We start from the raw sequence: 26,373 nt of genomic DNA on the forward strand, positions 1-26,373 counted from the left end.
AGCTTTTGAGATGGCAAATAAGATTTCAGATAATGAAAAATCACAATATTAAGGAAAGAACCTTAGTGCTACAATCCTACATGAACTTATTTTGATATAATTTATTTTTAATTCAGCAAGTTTAAATTATAGGAAAGCAGAAAACTCTTTAAAAAAATAAACAGAAGCAATGGTATCCCATAGAGACAGAATAAATCTTTTCTTTTTACTTCACATGCAAATACTGCCTCTCCCTTACTTGAAGAACAATAAAATCCCAGTAAGTGACTGTTCAGAAATACCTCTGTGGACCTGCCACTGTTAGATGTGTCTGTCCATGAAATGTTGGTTATGCCACTTTTGGATCTTTACCAGCTAAACAGCTGGAAAAATGGATTTCAAAACAATTTTTAAGCATTCAATGATCTCAATTTTGAGCCTGATCAAGAAGATGCATAAAGGTCACATTTTGGAGGCATCTCTACTAAAATTTGAATACATTTTTTCTTTATCTTTCCCTCTCTCCATCTCTCCTGTATGTGTTTAAGCTATACATCAAAGGAATTAAATTTAAAACAAGTGTATATTATTTCTTCCAGAGATCTTATATCAATTCTTCTTTTCTTGTCAATTGATTTTAAGTCAGAATATCTGGGTCAAAAGCCCATTTATTCACAGGTTACAAATGACAAGGTGATTTGTACCATGATCTGCACTTCATACCATCAGCCTAAACCCTGCTGGTGCTGTTTATCAGTACCAATATGTCTAGGGCTGATTTGGATAATGCACAGATGCAGATGAACTGTGAGTATATGGTGCGATGTTGTTGCATATACATGCACTCATATCTTCTCCTGGACTACACTAAAGGAGTGGCATATAGTATAGTAACTCTTGAGATGGTGAGGACACTGCCCTGCTAAGCTACCTAAAGGAATCTTTACACTCCACCAATATACAGTTTTCATTTCCACTTTTTCCTGAGACTTTCTCAGCTCATATTTGCTGATGCCACTTCTGAAGCTTAAATGGCTGTGGTCTCTTTAACCCTAAAGGTAAGGGGTGGTTAATGTTGGAGAAGCAGGTGCTGTCACATACACATGAATCTGGTCACAGTCGGCTGTCATGCTGCAGACCTGGGAAAGAAGACAACCGTTAGACTTTTAAGTTTACAAAAACCTTTGTTTTTCCTGCTCTAATTCACACAACTTTGATTTACTAGCCAGAACAGAACTGGTATCTTCCTACATACCACGGGAGAAAATCTAGGGCCCTTTTGGCTCAACTATGATGCATATTGTTCCTCTTAATAGTCACCTCCCAAAATATGATTATGATTTCTTACATTAGACTAAGCATGCACAAGAACCATTTTTAGCAGCACAAACGGCCCTTAGGACAGGAAGTTTACAGAAGGTTGAAAGAAAAATATCAAGTGTTGGGGGGAAAAAACCCTATGTTTACATCTGTGTAAACTTGAATCACTAAATAAATAGAAAATGGGAGGATCATGCCTCTCAACACTTTCATCTTAAAATGCTTGCAAGTTCACATTTTTTGTAATCAATATAATGATTATAAATCCATTCTATATGCCTTCTCATCTCCTTTATGTTTACAGACCATTTTAAAGTAACATTTGTAGCAAAAAATAGGAATTAAGAATTAAGCAATTACTGCGGGAATTATTTAATGTACCCCAGGTCATAACATCTTAGCACTAGATGTTCAATAGAAATTTCTGGAAACTAGTTTTCTGGTTCCTATGGGACTAAACACAGTGAAATATCGTTGTTAGATATTCATTGTTGTATTCCCTATTTGCGCTTTTCTTAGTGGGTTGCTTGTACAAGATTGTAGTTCCATTTAGTAGAGCAATGTGCCTTTCCAGATGGATCAAACTTGTTCATTACTGTCTTAGTATACATATTGTTACTTCTTGTATCATTTGTAAACTTCAACAAAGTAATGTTCAGCCACTCATCCATTTTGTCAACAAGCTCAATGGTGCTGAACATAAGAGTCATGGTATGCACTGATGCTGGCTGTGATATGGCCGACTGACTAGACAGATAGTGAGTGTGAGGAAGTGGGAACTGGCTAGAATACATTGGGAAACGTGATGGACAACCTTGTGGACCTTAGTGCGCCACTAGCAGTCTACAATTTGGATCAGTTTGGAGATACTGCACAACTTGCTTAACCCAGTCATAGTTCCTTACTGTCTGATCTAGCAGCATGTAATTATGCTGAGTCAAGGGTAGCCAGCTTGAGGAATAAGGGGGTTTCTGACCTTTTCCTGCCTTGCATGCCATAGCCTGGGCCAGAAAAATACTGTTAAAGCTTTACTACATCAATGAGGCCTTCCATTTTGGCTAGGGAGTCAGCAGAGGCATTGCTTGGATGCTGGAATGTTTAGGAGGTGAGTATGACTGTCAAGCCTTAGCAATGAGTTTTATAATCAAACACTTCGTACAATTTATAGAAACATAGAAAAAGACCCATATATCCATCTGCCCTTTGAGATTTTGTTTGCTTTTGGTTTTTTAATTTATTTATTATTTTTAATTAATTTTATTTTCATTTATTGTTTTAAATTTTATTAATTGTAATTTTTGTTTGTTGATAGACATGTGTTTATCATAAGCATGTTTAAACTCAGTTACTGATGATTGATCTACTACCTGCACTGGAAGTTGGTTCCAAGCTTCGACTACTCTTTCTGTGTAGTAATACTATCTAACGTTACTTTTGAACTTCCCTCCTATCAGTTTGATGTTTTGACCCCATGTTTTTGACTTTTGCTTCCTTGTTTCCTTGATGGACTAACTGAGCCATGCAAGGCCACTAGTCAGAGGTGATATTATTATAGGTCCACATGAAATAGTCAGGGGAAGAGCTATGAAAAAATTCAAATATAATTTCAAACTGGTCTCTCTCCTGATATTTAACTGACAAGTTTCTGGTTCATACAACACATTGGACTAGCAATTATTTAGTGTGTGGACAATTTTATCGGATAAATGTGATTTGAGAGTCTATTATGGGCCTGGCTAAAAACAGAATCTTTATGTGCTATTTGAAAATAAATAAAAACAAATATAAGTATATTTCTCTCCAAGTTGGTTTGTTTCATTATGATTAGCCACATTATTCTAAAATATTCAGAGTGAGTGACTTAGGAAGTAATCAGTACTGCCAAGAATAGGGCATCATATAGTACCAACCTGTGAGAAAGGCAGAGCCATGTTGCCACTCATGTGATAAGCGATGTGAAGTTAGTATTATCATCTGAACTTTTCTCACCGTCTGCCGAAGGTTTTCTCCTCCCACCTGCAGTATCAAGAGCAGTATCAAAGTTGATAATCACTATTGGGGTGGGGGGGAACTCTACCTCAAAACTAATAGCTCTAAAAAAGGACACTTTCCAGGTATCCCACTAGTTACTTAAGCCTCTTTAAGCTCAGGGGTTGTAAGTAACATGCTGGCTGGTATATCCTAGATACTTGTGCCATAACATCAACAATAAATGGAGTGAGGTGGGGGAGGGCAGTGACTGTACTTGAGCAACCAAAACTACATTTGATATGCCATGAATTTTATATGAACAAATGCCTCCCCCAGGTATTGATATGACTTACTAAGTGTCCAAAGTAGCTTCTTTCCTAGGGGCTCCTGAGGAGCACCTGGAGATGTGCTGAGCTCCATTTCCCTGTTTGAGGACTCAGGTTCCAGCCTGACAATATAGTCTTCATTTTCTGCAAGGCAACAATAATCAAAATAAGGCTGGGATTCCTCCTTTCCTCACAGCTCATTACCTTCTTCCTGCCATGCTATTACATGCTCTTAAATACTCACTCTGTATGCTGATTTCTGGGTGGCCTGTCAACTCCTCCTGGTTGTGGGGGATCCCCTCCATGTGCAGGAACAAAGAGTCTGTAGGGCTCTTTATATTCCCTTCTGACTTGCTGGCTGCATGATATAAAGAGACCTCAGCAGCACCTGTTGGGACACACATCTCTCATCATAAATATATCATGAGAAGATACAAATCTGGGTACAGTCACAGGATATTATAATAAAATAGTTGATTTAACTTTTTCAAGCTTGGCTGATTAGGACGGATATAAATTTAAAACAGAGAATGAAAATAATTTTTCACAATAAGGCTCCCACAGGCGTCTTTTTACCAAGTCACTCTATAGGAACATTATTTGGTGGTACACCTACCAACAATGCTACTTCTCTCATTCAAGAGGATAGCAGGATCATCCTTGGGTGTCTGCGGGGTGCCTCTGACTGTGGGAGCCTTTGTGGAATCACCATCATTGAAAACATCCATGTCAGGGGTCTGGGGAGAGCTATCCATGCGGCTGGCAGCCAGTGCATTCTGATACTGTTGCCGAGTAATCTAGGAATCAAACAGAGGAATTGCCAGATAACTATCTAGTTCTGCAAATTCATTTCTCCAGTGTTTCTAACTTCTATTATATTTCTGTGTATTTTCCCCAATTTGGTGCCATTGAAGGGTGTTGTATGCCCAACAAACCTCGAGGGCTGTAGGCAACAGATTGGGAGAGATGTTCTGCTACCATATACAACCCCACCACTTTACATCTGAGTGCAAGGGCTTTTTCACTTCACACATCTCCCTTTTCTTTTTCATTGACTAGGAAATTGCTGTAAAATTACACAACACTGTTTCCATCAGAAGCCTGTCTCTTCAGATTTTTTTGGGGGGCGGGGGGGCGGGGAAGAGAAGCCTGTCTCTTCAGAATTTTTGTTTTTATATTTTCTATTTTCTACAAATCAGGCCTTAAATAAATTCCTTTGTCTCATCTTCCCAACTCTTGATTCTTTTTCACCTCAACTCTGTGCAGTTCTCATCTGTGAAGAGCTGCCCTCTTATTTCATCATTTGTATTACACTTTTCAGCGGGAGGGTGGGGGTGCCCTCAAGTCAGTTTTTGACTCCTGCCTGGACTAGCACCTGCTGTTTTCTTGGTATACTTTTCAGAAGTGGATTGCCATTGCTTCCTTCCTAGAGCTGAGAGAGAATGACTGGCGCAAGGTCACCCAGTTAGACTTTGTGGCTAAGGTGAGACTAGAGCTCACAATCTCCTGGTTTCTAGCCCAGTATCTTAACCATTACAGCCTCTACACATTGGTCTCCCCTCCCCTTCTTCCCTGCAGCATTATTTATGGTTTACTATTCTGCTCCATAGGAATATGACTTTCCTCAACATATTTGCTTTCAAAGTTGCATTCATCACATTGTTTTTGTCTTTTTTCTCACAGAATTTAAGCAGAGTAATCAAAATCCTTAACGAATGGAGGTTTATTCCAAGGTTGTTGCATACCAGGTCCAACCCAACCTGAAATCATTATACCTTTCATTATTTGGAAGGAGCTCATTTTTGCTGTTGTTTAAAAGGCAAGGGAGTAAAGAAAGAAATGTATACATGCTATATAATGTCGGATAGAAAAAGAGAGTTAATTGTATTGGTGTTGAAATGCTATACTGTTACAGAACACTTTTCTTAAAAATAAAATGTTATTTGTAAAATAAGAAGTGAGAATTCTTATCATGTGCTGGCCATTATGCCATGACATCTATGTTTAGTGATTTGGTAGAGGTTAGCCAAGTAAATTTATAGCACAGCTGGCAGTAATGAGTAAAACTGCATGTTCCCAACAACTACACTTTCCACAATTTTTAGGCTACACATCTGTATTCATCAGAAGCCAAAAGTTTACAAGGATGCCTTGACTCTTCTAAAAGCTTGCTGGAAGCAAAATTATATGTGCTATTCTACTGATTTAACATTCTCCCACCCATTTTTCCTTTATCACTCAATTTTGTTTTGTCTCTTCACTTCTAACTCAAGTTAGTAAGTTCACCAGATTCACATTATCCCTGTGTTATGTCCAGCATGCTTGCTAATTAATTATGCAGTTAACAAACCTATTTTCACATGAAGTGCAATCTTGTATAGACATTTTCTTGGACATGATACATGGAGCAATCCTGGCATGAGGCTATTCATAATCCATGGCATAAAAGAACAATAAGGAGGGCACTTCTTTCAATCACTCAGTCCAGCAGATACCTTGACAAACTGTACATCACAGAGAATATGAACAGAGTAATCTGGAGTGTATATGTTGTTGTTGCTGCCACTATGAAGTTGGGTGCTGCTGCCTCCATAGTCATTACGTTCTCGAATTGGAGACTCAGAGCGGTTTAATCCACTGCAACGGGATGGGGATTGATTCACTAGAAATAAAGAAGTAGTGATGAACAACAGAAAAAACACAATGCCTAAAATTTGGCTTCTATGAGCTAAGGGGAAGAACTGCTTAAGTTTCTCTTAATTGTTCTTAACATTGACAATTTATCTGGAATGAACTCCACCCATAACAACAATTGGCTTTTCATTTTGCATTAGCTTCCTCCCCAAAATCTGAATGTTTATGTGTTGAATTGTTCTTTTAGAAATCTCCACAACAAAATGTTTTTGACTTGTCTTTTTGGAAGGATCCCATTTTTATCCGGGTGGATAAATTCATTCAGAATTCTTTTTAATCTTTCTGCCATTATTAACGCAAAAATGTTATAATCTGCATTTAGTAATCATATAGACCTATAGTTATTTATCTATGTCAAGTCTGAGTCTTCTTTCAGAGTTAAAGTGATATTAGCATCTATTTAGGTGTTTAGTATCTTAGCTTCTAACAAAACCTCATAGTAAACCTTTAACATTGACAAAGTCAGCATATCCTGTAATTGTTTATATACTTCAGCTGGTAGTCCATCTGGTCCTGAGTTTTGTTTTTTTGTCTTGTCTCTTTATCGCCTCTGTCAGCTCCATCATTGTTATTTTTTCTTTTAACATATTTTTAATATTTTCAGTCACTTTCAGTAATTTGGCTTTTTCCAGGTATTACATTATCCTTTCCTCTGGGATTTTTTCTTTGTCATATAACTTTTCGTAGTATTCCTGAATTATTTTGTTTTTAATCTCATTTTGGAACTGTAAGTTTCCTTTTCCATCTTGTAATTGATCTCTTCTCTCTCTCTTTTTCCAATTGTTACAGTACAAAATGTTACAGTATGTTTCCTGGTTCCTACATGTTGTGCTTTCTGTTCAGGCTCACAGAACAGGAACTTTGTAATAATAATCAGGGCTTGCAAGGCCAAGATGATTGCAGCCTAAAAGCACAATTGAAAAAGAAAAGTACCAGATTTTTTAAAAAGGAAAACAAAAATATATTCCTGTAAAAATCTTCTTGGTTTAATACCTCAGTGAAATGTAAAACTGCATTTCAACTGCTTCTACTAGAATGCCTGGGCTGAGGTGGAGGGAATCAGCTTTTATGCTGCTGCCTTTTATACTGAATCTTCTTCCAGAAATGGAAGTAGCTGGTTCCTCTCCATGGCGTATCTATACCTAACAGAGGAATCTTTTGAGTATCTTTATCTTTCTAGTGCCAAATTTAAATTCTCTTGTCCTCCACTCTCCTTTTTAATTTTTGTTTTTCATTTTAGGATCCCTATTCAGGAAAAACTACTACAGAAACCTACGGCACTCCATGTCTTCCCAAAGTAAAGACCCATTCCAAGAAGAACTTACAGCTGGAAACTTTATATAGGCATAGAGCCTTGACTATTTAAATTAGAATTCTGAATTTCACATTTCCTTAACTTGATGTCTGAATATAATCAGTGTTTTTTAAATTAAAGACAGTCTACTGACCACAACAGGATGTATTTTTGAGTGGACCTGCATAGGAGAGAATTGTGAATAAACTTCTTATGGCACAAGACTTTATAAACTGTGATTACTTCAAGAGGCTTAAGAGTACTTCAAGAGGTTTAACTTAAAAGTATACCTTCCACACAATCTTAATTCTTTCCCTTTTAATGATCTGAATTACATAGGTGTTTGAGTGAATGCTTATATACCGTAGATTTTTTCCCCTGTATTATCATTATTCTTTCCCCCCTTCAATTATTGCCACTTGGCTGCTTTATTAAGAAGATCTCTCTTAAGTAAGACTCTCCTGCACACCAGTGAGAATATGTTTCTATTATCAACCAGAAGCATGTATGGCTGCAGCAGTGAACCATAGCTGCAACTAAAGAGTTTCAGCCTTCTTTAATATCTTTTTCCTCACTTGAATCGGATGACTGGAATATACCAGTACTTTTGAGTAACACATTTCCTAGGGTGGAAAGGGTTAGGCAATATTTAAACCATTGAGATTATGTAGTGTCAATTTTCAAAAAGTGGTTGTCATGGCACAGCAATCCCAGAATGCCCATTTCCTGTAAAACAAGCCAGCCTCCAAATTATTCTTTATAAAGTCAATGAGTCCTTTGTAAGGGCCCCAAGCATGTTTTTGTAAATAACCACAATGATAAATTAATCCTTTGCTTTGGACTATACTAGCTTCTTCTTTTATTAAAAAATAATCTTTTAAGAAATGCTTCTCTCCTTATATGACAATAGCATGAGAAAAATAGTCATTGTTGTAATAATATGCATGGGTCTGGACACAAAATATTGCTCATCATGGGCAAAACAGATTCAGTAGACAAACAGAATACATGCACACAGGTTCACAGTGATTTGTTTTGCAAGCATGCAGGATATTCTAAGCCTGTATCTTTCATAGGAGAAAAGAGTCAGAGAAGGACACTTCCCCCCCCCGAATTATAAGGCAGCAAACAGGGGTTCTTTCTGGGTGACATGTACTGTATATTATTACCTGGGGACCCAGCCAAAGATTCCCCTCGGCTGAAGGCAAAGGTACGAGACACAGAAACAGGCACTAGAGAGAAGACAAGGATCAGGAGACAAAAACCAGGAGAAAAGGGAAAAGGAGCAAGGAAACTTTAGAGTGAGCTACTCAGCATCATGGACAGGTTAGAGCTATGAACATTACCTACGCTCTTTTCATTTTGTAAAATTTAGTTTTTTTTCTAGATAACTTGGACGAGGAGAAGTAAACAGAATGTAAGTTTTGAAAAAAAAAGTTCCTCTGCAGGCTGCCTGGCATTATATCCTGGATATTGCATTTCACTTCACATCACTACATTGAGACTCACAGAAATTAAAAACAGTGGATTTAATAAATACTTCATGAGCATTTATAGATCCATGATGCAATTCCACAAATCACCATTTGATGGCACCAAGAACACAGACAATGGAATGCAGATAGCTAAACACCAAATTAGTTTTAAAATATTCAATAGACCCAAGCTTTAGAAGTTGCCTTATTTTTAAAGACTTACCTGAACTGCACTGAGTGCACATTTATTTGATTGTATTACTATTCAGAATAGTTTATGCAGGGCCAGCTCTAGCTTTCAAAGGCAAGGAAAATAATGCAAAAATGCACATTTACAATATGTCTGGCACAAATTATGCTCTTCTTTTTCTGCTTTGGATTGAGCACTAAGGCTGAGAGGGAGGGAAAATTATTGGTAAGAAAACAAAGAAATGGGGCCAGCAGAAGCAACTAAGTAAGTCAAGGATGGTGGGATGAGCTTTTTAAAAAATGTATATTGAACCCCCAGTAAGAGATAATGAAAAGTAGAGAAGAAAATGAAACCAGCAAAGACATGTAGCTACAATAGATGCTGCTGTTAGCTAAAACTGACTGCAGAAATCTATGGATACCTGTGGTAGATATATTAATATACAATTGGTCAGTCAACTGAAGGTTAGGTTTTTATACGGTTGCACTTAATTTGTTCATTACAGAAAAGGAATAGGAAAGAAAAAATACATTACACCAGCTTCATTTACTATAAATTAACTATGCTGATTTATAATGAAGAAGTCCAGCAGGTCTGGAAAGAACCAAGTTGGTGATCAACATATTTAAATATCTCACCAATAAAATGAATATCAAATGGACTATGTTAGTAGCAGAACAGGGTATTTGCAAATATTTATCTGTAGCCCTTTTTCTCTGGGATGGTTTATGATATCTCCATGATTTCTTCATTCCTCATCCTGCTGTGACTCCCTTCCTATTTCCCACTGCCCCTGAGATGCTCAAATCTTTTCTATTGGGTGCATGCCATGAGTTGCTCTGAAGTGGACCAATACTTTACTGTGGAACTGGTTCAGAATAGAGTACTAAGGCAGATCATCTTTGTGTTTATATAACCTTAAACTGAGAACTTCACAACTCTCAGCATGAGTTAACTAACACACTTGGCTCCATATTACACTGAGTCATGGTTTGTTTCGGGTTTAGGATATTTTGCAAACAAGACCAGGTATTTTTTGTGTAGTAAACGAATCTTAAAAATAGCCTTGGCTTAACCAAAATCTACAGTTCTATCAACTATATCATCAGAACTGTTGCTCTAAAACATGCATATCAGATTATATATTAAAGAAGTTTTATGTAGCAAAACTATATGATAAGACTATCTACTGTAGCTGACCCACCCCATCCTGATTCATAATTCTGTTGTAGGAGGATTGGGGTGTCAAGAAACAGTGGACTTTATTTAACTTTTCTGGTAGAGCTGGCAATGCTTAGTAAAAATCCTTATCACCATATTAAAAAACAAGTCAAGTAGGAGGTACATACACAGGAAAGATGATCCAGCCAGGCTGCTCATTTTACGCCCATCATTATCTGAAAAGACAGGGAGAAATGGAAGGTGAATCCCCAATCAGACCTTTATTGTATCATCCCTGCTCTGAACAGGGAAAAGACACATTTTCAGGCATATAGAGGCAGAAGGTTAATATCAACTGTTGCTTGCCTGGATCAGGCTCAAATGAATGGCTCAAATATTATTATTATTATTTGTTTTTTCAAGACCTGCCTGCTTGTAAGGAAAAGAAAATTGCTTTATAAATCTCTTCCTTCCCAACATATGATTTTCTGTTAATGTTGCAATACTGCAATTTTGTGTAATATGAAATGAAGGCGTTCTACTTAAAAATATTTTAGCCTTATCATTTTATCAATGTGTCTGTGACTCCTTCCAAAAGCTCAGGAGAAGGGATAGAAACAAAACAAGTGAGGGCTGGAAAAAGAATAGTCCTGAAATCACATGCAACTTACCAGTATTCATTTTGCAGATGGGATCAAAACACTAGGTACTTTTTTCAATTTATGAGAGTTTGAAAAGTGTTAGGCCTTGCAGATTCCTAAGGTACACATTTCACTCCTTAAAAACTTCTATACTTTCTCCTGATCCAGGCCCAGGGTCTACTACCACTTTTGGAACTCATATTGCATCATGCAAAGTCTGGAGTAATTCTTCAGCCAGCAGACGTTATGCTACATAGTTTTTTTTCCAGCCCTCCCCTACATTATGGAGTCTGTCTTCTTTTGCCTTTTTCTTATTTACCTTATATTTGCCTAAATGCTTAAGTGAAAATCAGAATAAATTTTCAAGTTCCTGTATATTACATATTTATGCTCATTTATTCTGAACATTCTAGGTTCTGTTTCTGTGACTTCTATCATCCTGTTCTGTGCTTAATTTTAGATTTCTACCTGAACAGATGACAGTCATGATTGCTGGGACACCATAGTATGTGAAAGCGCCATTTTCAAATCGCAATCCTTCTTTTCCCACTTCTACCTCCACTTTTCCCTATAAAACAAAACAAAACAAAACAAACAAAACAAAGGCATGTAATCCAGCTGCACCAGTCATTTCTCTTTCATGATATCTGATCACTCATTGAAAAAAGGGAAAATATACATAATGTAACCCAAGAAAATGATTTCAGGTAAGAACAAGCCAATTCATTCACAAATATTTGTAGGTGTTCCTTTATAAAAGGAAAAAAAAAACAGAAATATGAATCAAAATAACTGTGGAACATCAGAAAAGATATCTTGAAGTACTCAATAATATAGCAGCTATGGAAATATCAAAGGGAAGGATAGTAGAACTGAAGATCCTAAGAAAAAATGAGCAAGGTTAACCAATCCTAAGGAAATTTATTAGGGAACCATATACGTGTCAATACCAGTCAAATTAAAACATAATCTTTCAGCCCCAGTTCCAAATTCATGGGACTGTAGTAACTCTTTAAATTTACATGACTAGTTGGATAATATTTAAATTAAAAAAAAATATGAATAATGTGCCCCCATGATAGAAGAAAACATATTTTCAAACTTATTTGGATAAAACTTAGTCACTTCAAGACAAATTTCTAAAAATTATTTTTCTCTTCTGAATTGTTCTCCTTTATTTTAAAGCTTGAAAAAAAATACTCTGTATGTAAAACTGAAACTCAGATCTGGATTTTTATTTGCAGGCGAACTACTTATTCTTTATTCTCTAATAAGACCTGTACAAGTTACTTGAGTGAACCTGTAATTTGTAGAAAGATTTTCTCATGATCAGAACTGATGTGTTATCTGTAGCCATTCAGAAATATCTAAAACAAATCCTTGGAACATGTCCTTTCCTATTTTTGGTACAAAGATTTCATATTTATATACACATTTATTTCCCAGTTTTTTAAAAGACTAATTAACCAAAAGACTAATTAAAAGACTAATTCCTATAACAATAAAGCTGATGTTACAAATTTCTGTCACAATCTTGACAAACCTGTAAAATGAGCACAAAATAGTCAACTGGCCGGTTACGCTGGTAAAGATAGTGTTCAGGTGCTCGCTTGTTTTTGTGATCAAATTTCATCTCCTGGATGACATTGGGATGTTTGAGAAGTCGTAGCAGGATCTTCTCTGAGAGATGTGGCATCTTGAAAGGTTCTATCTCTGCAAAGGAACAAAAGAGGAGAAAAGCAGTAACTATACTTTCTGTGTTTGGACAAGTCAGGAGAAAGGTAATCGGAGAACGATAATTTTTTTCAAATTAAAAAATACTAAGGATTTGAATTATACCGGTAGTAGTAACACTAATACAAACTAAACTTAGAATAAGAGAATAGAAAGAAAGAATTAGCAGTGCAGGAAAAAAGAATGAAGAAAAAAGGAAGAATGCAGTAAAGAATATATATATATATATAAACAAGTGATTTCCAACCTTCATCAGACATATAATTTAATATCTTTCACCTCCTGTAAGATTAAACAGATATCTCTTTACCCAATATCTCATCGCTTATCTATAGGCAAATTTAGGAAACATCAACTTTTCAATCCTACTATCAGCAGAAAGTCCATAAAGGGTTGCTAGAATATTGCAAAAAGGTCTTATAACCTTGATCAAATATACCAACTTTATACAGCCTTTACATCTAACAGTCTTAATCATTAATTCGATCAAATATTGTCACAGGATTTATTTTCTCTTCAATTCTTCTTTATCCCAGATTTTTTCACAGATGTTTTCAATGTTTTAACAAGCTTCTTTTGTAGATCCAGTAAGAAAATATTTTCCAGCTCATTTTCTTGGTTTATCATTTGTATTTTTCTTTTAATTTTCAAAACTTCAGCAAGTTTCTTTTGTATATCCAGTAAAATCCTCTTCCAAATTATTCTCTTGGCCTGTCATTTGTAGTTCCCCATTCTATACTTTTTCTGTCTTGTCACATAATTTTTTCCCCACATCTGTCATTCCTTCATTAATATATGTTTAAACATATATCCACAGAAGCAGACATCATTACCCGCAGTGTGGATATTATAGTTGCTAACTTCTGGCTCAATTCTTCAAAGATTTCCTTTAATATTTTCAATGTCATAACACTTTGTATCATTTTGTAAGTCCTAGTATGAACTGACATTAATTCTCTTTAAAATCTTTAATCCGCTCTAGGGTCCAGTTTCTAAAATCATAACTTATCTTTGTTATGACTTGCATTTGCCAGGATAGCCAAAATAAGTCTGTTTCCTATGAGAAGTAGTTTTATTTTTATAGCTAATTCCAAAACCTGAATCTTTATATGGAGCTTAATCAATTTATAATTTCCTTAGATCAAAATCTTATTCAACGTTTTGTTATTTATTTCAAATCCTTTAAGTTCTTAAGCTTGTCATTAATTGTTCTTTTGTCCAGAGTTGAAGATAAAAGCACTTGATAAAGACTTTTCAAACTTGTTCTGAAGGTCTCTAATAACTTTAATCTAATGAATAAGCAATTTCTGTAAATGATTAATAAATGATTAGAAAGTGAGCTTTACAGGTTTATGGACCTGCAGGGAAGGGGAAGGGGAGAGAGGGATTGGTTCCACATGAGAAATGGGAGAGCAAGTGCATGAAGCTCCATTTGAACAAATGGAGCTGTGTGTGCATGCCCATGGCTTCTGCGGCCCAGTTCTGATAGGCCCATAGCCCAATAGTGGGTGGCGGACCAGAAGCTGTGGACCAGGAGTTGGGGACTCCTGCTTTAAAAGGCTTTGCTAGGGTTGCAAGCAAGACGGCTGATTCCATCATTTCCCAGCACTCAAACCAGGGGTGGGTTCTACTTACCTTTACTACCGGTTTGCAACAGGGCGCGTGCGCTTGCTTCACTTCATGTGCGCTCTTCTGAGCATGTGCAGAAGCATTTTGATGATGTCAGGATCAGTGAATGGAGCCTCCCACCTGTTTTACTACTGGTTCTATAGAACCGGTGCGAACCGGGGGCAACCCACCACTGACTCAAAGCCATGGAAAAAATGTTGTCTTGTGGTCTTTTTGTGAGAAGCTGCCATCCAAAGAATATGTGGGTGATCTCCTGTCATCTCCTTAATTGGAGAGGTGCCAAGGAAACAGTTTATTCACTGGCTCCTTAGCCTTTGCTATAATTGTCAGCTATGCTTTTGCAGAGGTGACTTCAGGTCGCCATATCTTGCCACAATGGAGAAAGACAGTAGTGAAAGAAAATGATGCCATTACACATCTCATCCACTCTAAATTAAACTGGCTGCTTAAAACATAAACCATAGAAGAATTGGGTGACAAATCTTAAGATTTAAAAAAAACCATGAATGCCATTCTGTTCTTAGAAAAGCATAATTCCAAGATACTCATGATACTTGCCAATAGCATGGGTATCAAACAATAAGTATCAAAGATGCAGCAAACAGCCTAAGAAGAGCCAGATACCTGTAGCCATGAAGCGATGAGTGGCCAGTAGCAGCTGTGGCGAGATCTTTACTCTCATCTCACTATCTGAAAGCCTAAAGATGGAGAAATCATGAGGTTTCCTACCCCGATGGGGGATCCTTTCCTTTTTCTGATTATCTGCTGAGGATTAAGAAAGTAAAAAATATAGTTACGCCTTTGAAAATTTAGAAAGGACTCAATTGTATCTCACTTCCTAACCTCATGGCAACATTTTGAGTGTGCTGGTCTTACATTGACACAGCTCCCTTATCTTAAATGCGACACAGCAATTCTCTACAGCACTGAAAATCTTATCAACTCTGTCCAACCCAAAGCTACAGGCCCCTCCTTTTTTGGGTGGGGCTTTATTAAAATACAAACTTCAATACCTAAGCAAAAATTAAAATGTGAAGTGTAATACACTTCAAGGATTACCAAGCTTATGCCTTAGATTAACAGGATAACAATTTAAGAAGAAGAAAATAAATACCATGCCTTCTTAAACTTTTCTTTGTTTGTGTGTGCCTTCAAGTCAGTGTTAACTCCTGGAGACAATGTGGAGAAATCCCTGCAGTTTTCTTGGCAAGGTTTTGGAAATGGTTTGCCACTGCCTCCTTTGTAGAGCTGAGAAAGTGTTACTGGCCCATTAATCACCCAGTTTGATGTGACTGTAGAACTCAGTTTCCCAGTTTATAGCTTTGTGCCGTAACTACTACACCAAACTAAGTCAGTAAGATTGTTGCAGTCTCCAATCTTAATCATACACAGTAATATCTCCCATTCTAGTTCTACCATCCAAATTAAAGGTATTTTTTCATAGTCCATTAATGCCCAAGGATTAGTCTTCCAGGAAAGGAGAAGGAAGGAGATGAAGTGAAAGGTCTCATTCTGGAAGATGCTATTTTAAGGATCTGCATTTGTGCTAATGAAATATTAGTATCCAGGGATAGACATATACTTATCCCATTTCATTTAGATGGGCATGTATGAGATTCTGATTTGTCATCAAAGCAATTGCTGCCTGATTCCCTAGCTGAAAGCTGCTACTACACAAGAAAAACCACAACAAGAAAAGACTGGCAAGTTCTATATGGCCTAATTGGAGAATAAGAAAAAGCTATGTTCAACAAGTAAGAATTGTGGAAAGGGAAATGAAGAGATTTTAGCAAGAATTTTATAATTGCTAGAAATAATAGCAAACAAACGATAATTCCTATGTTGTTACTTATCCCCCAAACCATTTGAGGTCTTCTTAGTGGGTCCCCTAATACTTACTATAGAGATCCGTCTCATCCAGAATCTCTGATTTGATTATCTCTTCAATCACATCCTCCAGAGTGACAATTCCCATCACTTCATAGAAAGGGTCTCCTTCCCCTTCATCATTCACTCTCTGTACGATTGCAAGGTGTGATTTACCTAGAAAGAAAGAATGAGAAGAAACAAATTATGCAGGAGATATTGTGTTTAATGCCCACTGCACCCAAAATAAGATAGGAAGTGGATTACTTGAGGATTCTGGGCCTTTGACTAATGTTCACTAAGAAGTGGGCCCCTTTTGAAATGGGAATGAAAAGCAAAGTTATTCCAACCACCTGCTCCTCCATGTGAAGGAAACATAAGCAACCAAATCTAAGCAATGCAAACGTAGACTTGAAGTTGCTTCTTGAAATTCAGGAATATATGCTACTTTTCATACAGTGAGAAGTACATTGAAGGAGATGTTATCTTTGGCCCTGGAGAAGGGAGGAATTTATAATGATGGGAGAAAAAAGGAAAAAAGTAACAAAGGAGTTACTTTGGGATAGCACAAAATGTCCAATCAGGGATTGTATGCTCCCCAACAATGAATTCTACAGTACTTCCCACAATTTAACTAGCATCAAAAGGTTTATAAAATGGCCTAAAATTCAGGATATTTGCTAATATTCAAATCCTATTAGGGCAAGCATTTTAGATAACCAAGGTGATGTACTTAGATGCCGATACTTTCTGTATAATATGTCTGTGAAACATCTGAAAACCTGACCATGAAACAAAGGTAACCGAGGTTTGATTTTCAATTTTCATTTTAAAAAAATAAGCCAAATTAGCTTGACTTTTTATTATGGTTCTCTCTCTACTACTCTCTATATAATGGTGATAGCTGACTTTTATCATGTGCAAATCCTGCCAATGTACTAAATGTGAAATAACTTGTTGAGAAAGCAAACTGAACACTAGTCAATTAGCACAATTAAAGCAAGTCACACAATACACTAGGATTGAACATTAGCTAAATCTCATTTAGAATACCATGAGTAGCTTTGATCACCATTTATAATTCTCTTTGAAGTGGCATTGTTGCATAATTTTTTAAAAACGCTAATTCTTACACTTTCTGACGTTAAGCACAGTGCAGATTTATTGTTTTTCTCTCCGATGCTGTTCCACTTAAATTTCTTAGTCATTCTGATCATCTACTTTATGGTATTTAAAATACAGATTTTACTAGATACTCATTCTACATAATGCTACTTAACAACGAGCTTTTTGTGCTTATTCCTTCTGCTTATACAACTGGCTACCATACCCATCATAGCTCTGAGAGAAATATAATTTTTGGGTATCTGTTCCTTCTACTTTTTTAGGCACACCACAGACAGTATCTGAAAAACTGAAGTTGGGGGAAGATTGAAAACAAAAACTCCACGTATTTCAGCTACTTCAGTTTTAGTAGTTGATATTACAAGGTTCACAATAAAATTGAAAATGCTTATGACCCCGAACAACATCAATGAGTCTTAAGGATTGCCATATGGCTACTGAAGAATGGAGAAGCGTCGGGGGAGCCTGTAGTGTACCCCTGGAGATTAACAAAAGAAGGCAAATTCAAGACCAAATGTCTTTTCACCCCACTTTTCAAGAGAACAGCTGCTTTAGATTGCTGGCATCTGCCATATCCAGCTCAGCTGAATTACACTAGTATCAGTTAGGGATATATGGTGATATGTGGAGACACCAATGGCCATTCTCTTGAAAGTTATTCTGATCCAATATGTTCACAGACACAAGAAATGCAAAATACTTTTCTGAGAAAGAAGTTGATTCTTCTGAATGCAAACTATAACAGTGTAACGTAAATTGTGATAGTGCAACTATGTCTCGTTTCTTCTTCCCAGGATGAGTTTCATCACTAATTGCAGAACTAAATCCAAAACCACAATCTATCATGTTGACAAAGAAAAAAACCCATAGATTTTATATAAATGATGTCTGGAAGCCCAGAAGTAGCTCTGGATTCTGAGTTTGCCATTTATTCATCCAACCCTATCTCATGAGAATTCTTGTCCGACTAAATGCCTGTCTTTCTCAATTTAGGTGAGCAATGCCCTTGCATATAACCTGTATCAGCAATCCCAAATCTCATTCTCTCCAGATGTTTTGGATTTTAATTCCTACAATTACCAGCAAGCACAGAAGATGGTTACACTGACTATAGGATTATGGGAGTTAAGGACCATCCCATTCAATGTATGCAGAATTCCCAAGTTTACTGGTTCTGTATATGAAATCTACAAATCTAAATTAAATGTTAACACTGATAACATATGATGTACTTTGTTGAATGACTCCAGCCTTCACAACCTCACTCGAGTTTGCAAAGAGCTGAAACTCTCTTTATAGTTATTACTTGTAATTTCTTGCTTGTTTTTTCTTGCCTCCATATTAACAAATTAGACACCATTTAGTGCCATGTCTGAATAGGATATCAAAGTTGTAAAGACTGCATTAATCGTCCTATAATAATTTTGCTACAGATTTACAACAGATATTAGGAGAAGAAATAACAGATTTCATCTTGCAGATGAGTTAAAGCTCCATGCTGTAGCACATGCTTTATGCACAAGACTCAGATCTGATCTGCAGAGTAACCAGATAGGACTGGAAAAGACTAAGGCCCTGCCTGAGGAACTACTGCCAGTTAGCACTGGACAATCTTTTTCAACCTGGTATCCTCTAGTTATGTTGGACTTTAGCATTTCTGAGTCAGTATGGATCAGACTTAACTATTATAATCAGACTTATAATAGCTCCACATGTTCATACCAAGTGTGTCCTGCAACATTCCTAACACTTTGCTGTAATAGGAAAATTATGCCTAATTTCTCCTTTAGAATTGAAGGTAAAGAAATAAGAAATTTCAGTTCATGGTTTCTCTGCACTGAATAGAAATGCATAAAGTTGTACGGAGAAAGATTGACAACAGCATGTCAGTTCATGTAAACAGTGGAACAAATTGGGTAAAATGCTATTAGTGTTTCAGGAGAAAATTCCTTAGTATATATGGTAACTTATTTGGAAAACTTTTTGGATAACTCCAGTGATTTACAATGAGCCATATGTGATAGAGCATTAACGGGAACACACCCACACATATATACACACACAGACACATTGATGTGCTGTTCCAAGAATTCAGCCATAACATCCAGGCTACAGAAAGAGGGCAGACCAGTGCAGGAGGGGGCACGGTGGGATCCCAGGGTACCTCGCAAGCAGGGTGCACAGGGAGTAGAGAGGCATGTGATGCTGGCAGGAGGCGAGTGGCTGGGGCCCCGGGCCCTCACCCTTCTTGAACTCCTCGAGCAGCGTATCTAGACGGGTGTCATGGAAAACACAGTGCAGCGGGCGGTGATAGAAGCGAGTAACTGTCTGCAGTGGTGTGCAGTCATCAGGATCCACGAAAGCCAAATCCTTGACAAACAGCAAGTCGACAATGTTGTCTCGTCGCTCACCTTCATATACAGGGATGCGGGTATAGCCTGAGCGAAGAATCTCAGAAACGGTAGTGAAGTCAAGTATGGCAGCAGAGTGCAACATAAAGCAATCATTCAGAGGCGTCAAGATGTCCTCAACTACCTTGGTGCGTAACTCCAGCGCACCCTGGACCATGGCTAGCTCCTCACTCACAAGATCACCATGGGGGTCAGCAGCCCGCAGGGTCTCCAGCAGGCGCTCCCTTGTGGAGAAGGTGCTCAGCTCTTGATGCAAAGCCCAATCCAGCAAACGGCTGAGTGGATAGCATATGGGGAAGGTGGCGGCCATAAGCAGGCGGGTGAGAAAGAGCGTGTGTGCAGCAATGGCTAACCCGTGGCGGGAACAAATGGAGTAGGGCAACACCTCACCGCCCAGGAAGACGACACTGGTGCAGAGCAGCACAGGCAGCCACGGCACACCTTGGCTCTCTTCGGGCAGGGAAGTGTGACTGGCTTGCAGGGCAGCGCATAACCAGCCGGCCAGCGTGGCGTTGGCACCCGCCTGTCCCAGCAACAGAGTGCACAGGAGGTAAGTGCCGCTTCCGCCTCGGCCGCGCGCAGCCTCCACCTTGCGCGCCTGGTCCCTCTCTGCAGCCGAGCCACTGTTGCGCAGTACCCGCAGCTCCATCGGATCGAGGGACAGCACGGCCAAGCGGAGGCCGCTGAACAGCGCCGACAGAGCTAGCAGGATTAGTGCGCCCAGAGCCCGCAACAAGCCGGCCGTGGGCAACGGGATCAGCCACGCGGTCGAGCCCGCCGGCGGCGCTTCCACTTGCAGCACGAAGCCCCCCGGCGCGCCGTGCAGTTGCCAGGCTCGTCCATCCCAAGCGCAGAGCCCGAACCGACGCCCTTCAGGCCCGGCGCCGGGCTCACCCTTTCGCGGTTGCCTCACTCTCACCTCGGCTAAAGCCGAGCCGGCCGAGCCTCCGGGCAAAAGCGGGCCCAGCACTTCCACGTCCGAGGCCCAGGCGCTGCGTTCGGGGCAGCGCTCCACCTTGGCTGGCTCCTCCACGAAGACGACGCGGCGCTCGACCTTCCCGCTCGCGCTGCTGCCGTTACAGGCGGCGCTCCCTTCGGCCGGCGGCTGGAAGTAGAGGCGCAACAAGAAGCGGGAACCCTCAGCCGCCCGCAGCGCTCCCCCTTCGAGCCACACGCGCCCGGGCGCCGTATCCTCTGGCCGCAGCCCCAGTAGCCACGCCGCTCCGCCAGAGGGCCTGGGCGACAGGGAGAAGAAGAGAAGCAGAACCGCGCCTCGGCTCCGACCCCAGCAGCCGCCGTCCCTGCGCTCCAGCCCTCGGCCCAAAGCTGCTGCTGCCGCCTGCCCCACCATCCTCAGCAGCCAGGCGAAAGACGGGGCTTCGAGGAGCAGGCGCCGGCCGCACGTGACTCTCTCGAGGCGCTGGGGGCGGCCGCTGGACCACGTGTGTATGGGGCGAGCCTGCCAACCCCTTGGCTTTCCTCGGAGGGTCGGGGGCGCCCCATTTACCCGCACGGTGGATGAAGCCTAGCGTGCCGCGAAGATGGCCCCGGATGTTATCCGTCGCAGAGTTGGGCTTCTCTTCAAGGTGGAGCCCACCCACGTTCCATGTTTCCATTTCCCTGCGGAATCGGTGGGTCTCTGTTAACTGCGCCTTGGTCCCGGGGGTCCCTGGGCCCAGCTGTGATTATTGGAGGCAGGCAGCCTGCAGGGATGCATCGTGAAGTGCAGCGAAAACGCGCAGTCCTTAATGCATCCTTGACCTGCTTGTCTGGGCAACCTGCCAGATCTTCCTACTCTTTAAATATTGATATATGTAGAGCAACATTAGGATTCTGGTGCAGTGAGGGAGGTTAATGAAAATTTGCTTCCACCGAGAAGAGAATAAAATTAGAAAGGCGGGAAATCGTAATACACTGGAATAACACTGTCAAATCTGAAGATCCAGAAAGATGCAACCAAATAAGAGGACTGAATGAAGCACTAGCTGTATCAACAGATCTGATGGATGAGTTTTTATTAACCTAATGTTTATAGTAATTGCACTAGGATTGTTATTTTTTTCCTCTTCCTGGTTAGTCTCCTTTAATGGCAAGCTAATAAAATAATTTGCTTTTTTCTTCTTTTCTACTTGTATAAATATTTGTACTTTGTATTAATTTTGAAATAGCTATATGAAAATGAAAAAACAGTAATGTATACTATAGAAAACAGGCATTAGAATATAATAAATTTATAATGATTGAGTGTATTGGACTGCTATCATTCAAGACAATGTTGCTTAGAAGTTCTTCAATCATACACCACAAAAGAAACACAAGGAAAATGCAAGAATATGGAAGTTCATCTTGGGGGAGCATTTCTGTTTGCATTTTTACAGTATATGCTTTCTCTTTTTTAAAACTAAATTTTGCACCAGAAAATTTAATCCAGATTAAAGCTTTTATAACACTTAATTTTTTATGTACGCCATGTCATAATAGCAACTCTTAAGTACAAACTTGATGATCAAAATTTTCTTCAACAAAATTTTGTCATTAAGAAACATTTCCAGCACTTTTTTTTAAGGTATCCATTGTTCCATTTCCTATTTGCATTTTTCAGGTTGCATGTCTTCCATTCAGCATCAACCGGGCAGACTGGTAGCCAGTAACTGCTTGCAAACTGTTTACTTGTCATTTTGCTGTTAGTACTTACATTATTATTTATGTTATTACTTACACTTCAGCGAATTATTTTTCAGCTAGTGATCTGTTCTTGAGAGCCAGCTGACTGTCAGTGCACAACTCAGATGGGGACTGAAGCAGTGGATGGGTTCTGAAGTGTGAATGCAGACAAACTGGGAGGCCACCTGGTGAATCTCCATGAGTGATGGAAAGTCCATGGACCAATGTTTGAGGCTCACCAATGAAAAGCATAGCCAGATCCTGTTGTTTGAAAGTGTCCTGTCCCTGAATTGTAATTTTGGTCATTACCATGAGTGAATCTTAACTTTGTGGCAAAGTTGAGAATGTCTCCCAACCTGACATTCTCCTGTTTTTGGGAGCTTTCAACTTCTAGAATTCCAAGACTACCTGGAAATTCTAGAATTTGTAATCCCAACAAAATTAGAAGATGCCTGGTTGGGGGAAAAAGCCAACAGAGTAATGGCTATCTGATGGGAGCAAGATTTAAAAGGATAGCTTCATTTTGCAATCTTGTTTTCTTAGAACACTGAAGGGCCTCCTTTTAGCGTGTTGAATATTTCCCCCCTGATATTTTTTAAAATTATTTATTTTAAACTCAGTGTTTTGGCTGTGGGGTCTTGAATCAACTCTGTGTTAGGGATACCGTCCTATTGGTGCCAGTTGAAGAACATTATGCTGTTCATACTGATCTCTGGTAAGAAAAAAGAAAAAGGAAACATTGCATCTGCATATATAATAACAGCAAGATCTGGATCAGGGAGTGAAGCTGGGTAATTGTATGTAATTGGACATTGTCTTCCTTTATGTGTATATGTAAGGAACATAGTAGAATCAATAGGTAAATTTTGCATAATAAAGAAAAAACTTGGACATTTTAGTAGGATCTTCTGGAATGTAGATATCTATGTCTTATATAAAGACATGTGCAGTCCAACATTAGGGATCATCTTTGTTCCAGAAGAGTAGCTTTTTTTCTTACCAATACTCTCTAGTTACTTACAGTATTAGAAAATAAAGCAAATATTACAAATACTGTTGGTGTCCCAATATTTAAATCTAATGGTAAGTCTTATCCATGTATTCATGCTACTTGAAAAATTTGCAAACATAACCTCCTTATCCGATATATCCTCACTTCTCCATAGTTTTTTTTCAAAAATTGAAAATTAATTGGGGTTAATTTTCAGACTTTCTAAAAACACATGGCATTTTCTTCATGTCCATATATTTGAATGTGAAGCTTTTAGAGTAGCTTCACAAAAGGCCTACCTAGATATAAAATCTTTCTATGGTAAGAATATAGTTTACTAATTCTTTGGCCTAGAAAATGGAAGAAATGCTAAATGGTTTTAAGAAAATGTGCAGACTGCCTGTCAAAATCACATTTGTTGCTAATTCTTTTTATTTTAATCTCTATTTCTAAACCCACAGATTCAAGTATATGAGTTCAGATGATATAGGCAAGTAGCACACAGCACCTGAGGATTTGAAGAATTTGATGAAAAGAAACAGTGCAAAATTGTATTTTGAGGGAGAGGTTTCTCTCTTTTAATTCAAACTACCAATAAAATACAGCAAAAAAAAAAAAAACCGTTTCATTTCTTCAGCTTTGCAGACATGATTGCTCTGTATATTAGCTCCCTCCCAATCAGATAGTGTTTCAAAGCTGCACATTAAAACATACAATTTTTCTAAACTTCCAATTTTAAACTCTAGTCTATGCACTTAATAGGTGTAAGGGTACTTTCTTCTAATTTATCCTAAGAGTTCAAAAGAACATGTACAGGAAATGGAAGATGGATGTAATTACCAAGGATACCTACCAGCAAGTAGTAACTAATACCTGCATAATATCAAAAATATTAAAATACAGAAGGAACATAGGCTTGCAAGGGAAGCTAAATGCAAAAAAGAAAGTTTTGTGGGATATGTTAGCTGAGGAGAGAAAAAAAAGGAAGGAATGGGTCTGCTGCTTGAGATGATGGTAGAATGATAACAAATGATAGAGTGGGGCAGAGATTTTCTACTCCTTTGGTCTTCTTCCCAAAGGGGAACTGAATTTAAATGAAGCTAAGCAGAACATCTGATACAAAGAGAGAATGGTGGTCCAAGATAACGAGAGATAATTAGGAACAACTGTCTACTTTCAGTCTCCAGGATCAATCAATTACTGTACATGTGACACTTTTGAATATATGTCATCTCAGAGCTCCATTCTATGATCTTTAGAAATCATGAAGGATGGATGTAGTGCCAGAAGATTGGAGAAGGGAGAATACTGTCCTATATTAAAAATGAGAGGAGTGGAAAAGGAACCTGGTAATTATAGATTGGCTAAATTAATGCTGATAACAGCAAAATTCTAGAATAGATTATCAGACAGTGAGTTCGTGAGCATTTAGATTAGAATGTATTATTTGCAAGAGCATAGTAAATGTTAATCAAGAACAACTCATGGCAAACCACTTTGCAAACCACTTTTCTGGCCACTTTTATAACCAAATGGAATGAGATGAACACTATCTATCTTTCCGTCCGTCCGTCCGTCTGCCTGTCTATATTAAATTTAGCAAAACAGATGATAAAGTCTTCATGTGTTTCTAGCACTGAAGATAGCAAAATGTGAACTAAACTATGCTGCTACCAGATTGATACAGAACTGGTGGAAAGGTTTATAATAACTATATATTAGTGGCTCTGTATCAGTACTGGGCAGAGTGGTCAAGTGGCACGCTGCAGGCTTCCATTCTAGTCCTTTTACCAGAACTGTAATAATGGAAAAATGGAAATTATTTTATGTATAACTTGGATGAGAAGTTAGACAAGATGTTTATTAAAATTGGTGGATGACACAAAGATTGTGGTGAGGTTGTAACAGACATACTAAGGAGAATACCAAAGTGTCCAGAGGAGAACAATCAACGTGAAGTCTGCAAAAAGAAAGATCATGAGAAATGCTTAGAGATATTGAGTATGGTTAGTTTGGATAAGAAAAGAGTACAAAGGAAAAATAGACTTGAGAAATGTCTTCAAGATAAGAGCCTGGTGGTGCAGTGGACTAAGTGCTGTTAAAGTAGCACTTAAGTTGCCAGCTGCCTGCAATTATTGCAAGTTCAAATCTCACCAGGCTCAAGGTTGACTCAGCCTTCCATCCTTTCGAGGTAGGTAAAATGAGGACCCGGATTGTGGGGGCTTTGTATAAAAAAGAACACCGCCTGGGGGGGGGGCGAAAGCCCTACTAAGCAGGTATATACAAAAGTATGAAGGCTATTGCTTAACGCATTGTAAACTGCCCTGAGTCTCCGGAGAAGGGCAGCATATAAATCTAACTAATAAATAAATAATAAGTATTAGAAGGTCTTTCATGTAGAAGATGGGACAGACTTTTTCATTGTGATTGCAAAAGTAAGACAACAAACCATGGATTGAAATTACAAGGAAGGTGATTCCAATTGGACAGTTGGAAGAATTTTCTAACAATAAAGACTGTTCAAGAATGAACAGATGATTTTTTTCAGCAAAGGCTGGGAGACCTTATGTTGAGGATATTGCAATATGGGTTCCTAGACAGGTAGGGGGATAAACTACATGTTCTGTAATCCCTTCCAACATTCAGTGATTCTATTATTTCAAACCATTAATCTTGCTGCAAAGATAGTCTACTTGTCTTGTAATATAGAACCACTTTGGAGTTGTTTTTTGATTAACCTGAACCCTGGCTCTCACAAAGGTAAGAGGCCTTACCTTTTTAGTTTTAATAATTAAAGAAGAAAAAAGTATTTGCAGGCTCCTTTCTATCTAATCCAGGAGTCTGCAACCTTAAACATTCAAAGAGCCATTTGGACCCGTTTCCCACAGAAAAGAAATCACCG

General features: G+C 38.6%; 1 protein-coding gene and 1 long non-coding RNA gene across 5 annotated transcripts; one reads left to right on the forward strand and one right to left on the reverse strand.

The window, feature by feature from the left end:
• Positions 1-81: 81 nt before the first annotated feature.
• CNNM1 (cyclin and CBS domain divalent metal cation transport mediator 1) lies at positions 82-21,188 on the reverse strand. 4 transcript variants are annotated; one of them, XM_034439842.2, is made up of 13 exons: positions 19,649-21,188; positions 16,314-16,457; positions 15,039-15,179; positions 12,595-12,764; positions 11,520-11,619; positions 10,599-10,646; positions 8,754-8,816; positions 6,092-6,258; positions 4,213-4,393; positions 3,841-3,984; positions 3,624-3,740; positions 3,210-3,315; positions 82-1,118 (listed from the first exon to the last, which is right to left on the reverse strand). In XM_034439842.2, the coding sequence occupies exons 1-12, from the start codon at positions 21,165-21,167 to the stop codon at positions 3,239-3,241; spliced, it is 2,871 nt and encodes a 956-aa protein (XP_034295733.2). In that variant the 5' UTR covers positions 21,168-21,188; the 3' UTR covers positions 82-1,118; positions 3,210-3,238. The 4 variants fall into 4 exon arrangements, with proteins under 4 accessions (XP_034295733.2, XP_034295735.2, XP_034295734.2 ...); XM_034439844.2 differs by having other exon boundaries at positions 19,817-21,167; XM_034439843.2 differs by lacking the exon at positions 8,754-8,816.
• A 172-nt stretch (positions 21,189-21,360) lies between these two features.
• LOC148113101 (uncharacterized) lies at positions 21,361-24,091 on the forward strand. Its single transcript, XR_015728621.1, has 2 exons — positions 21,361-21,447; positions 23,933-24,091. It is a non-coding gene; the product is annotated as an uncharacterized LOC148113101 (long non-coding RNA).
• Positions 24,092-26,373: the final 2,282 nt, after the last annotated feature.

This window comes from Pantherophis guttatus, chromosome 6 (assembly GCF_059756535.1).
Source record: "Pantherophis guttatus breed Tessera chromosome 6, ASM5975653v1, whole genome shotgun sequence".
NCBI classification, from domain to species: Eukaryota; Metazoa; Chordata; class Lepidosauria; order Squamata; family Colubridae; genus Pantherophis; species Pantherophis guttatus.

Bases quoted from the DNA above. Each gene is read 5' to 3' on its own strand.
- CNNM1 (XM_034439842.2), bottom strand. From the start codon at position 21,167: ATGGTGGGGCAGGCGGCAGCAGCAGCTTTGGGCCGAGGGCTGGAGCGC. The intron at 12,765-15,038 runs GTATCTGGCTCT...GTTCCTTTGCAG, and splicing joins TCATCGCTTCATGGCTACAG to AGATAGAACCTTTCAAGATG. The intron at 8,817-10,598 runs GTATGTACCTCC...TCTTCTCTCTAG, and splicing joins GGCTGGATCATCTTTCCTGT to TGCCTGTTTCTGTGTCTCGT.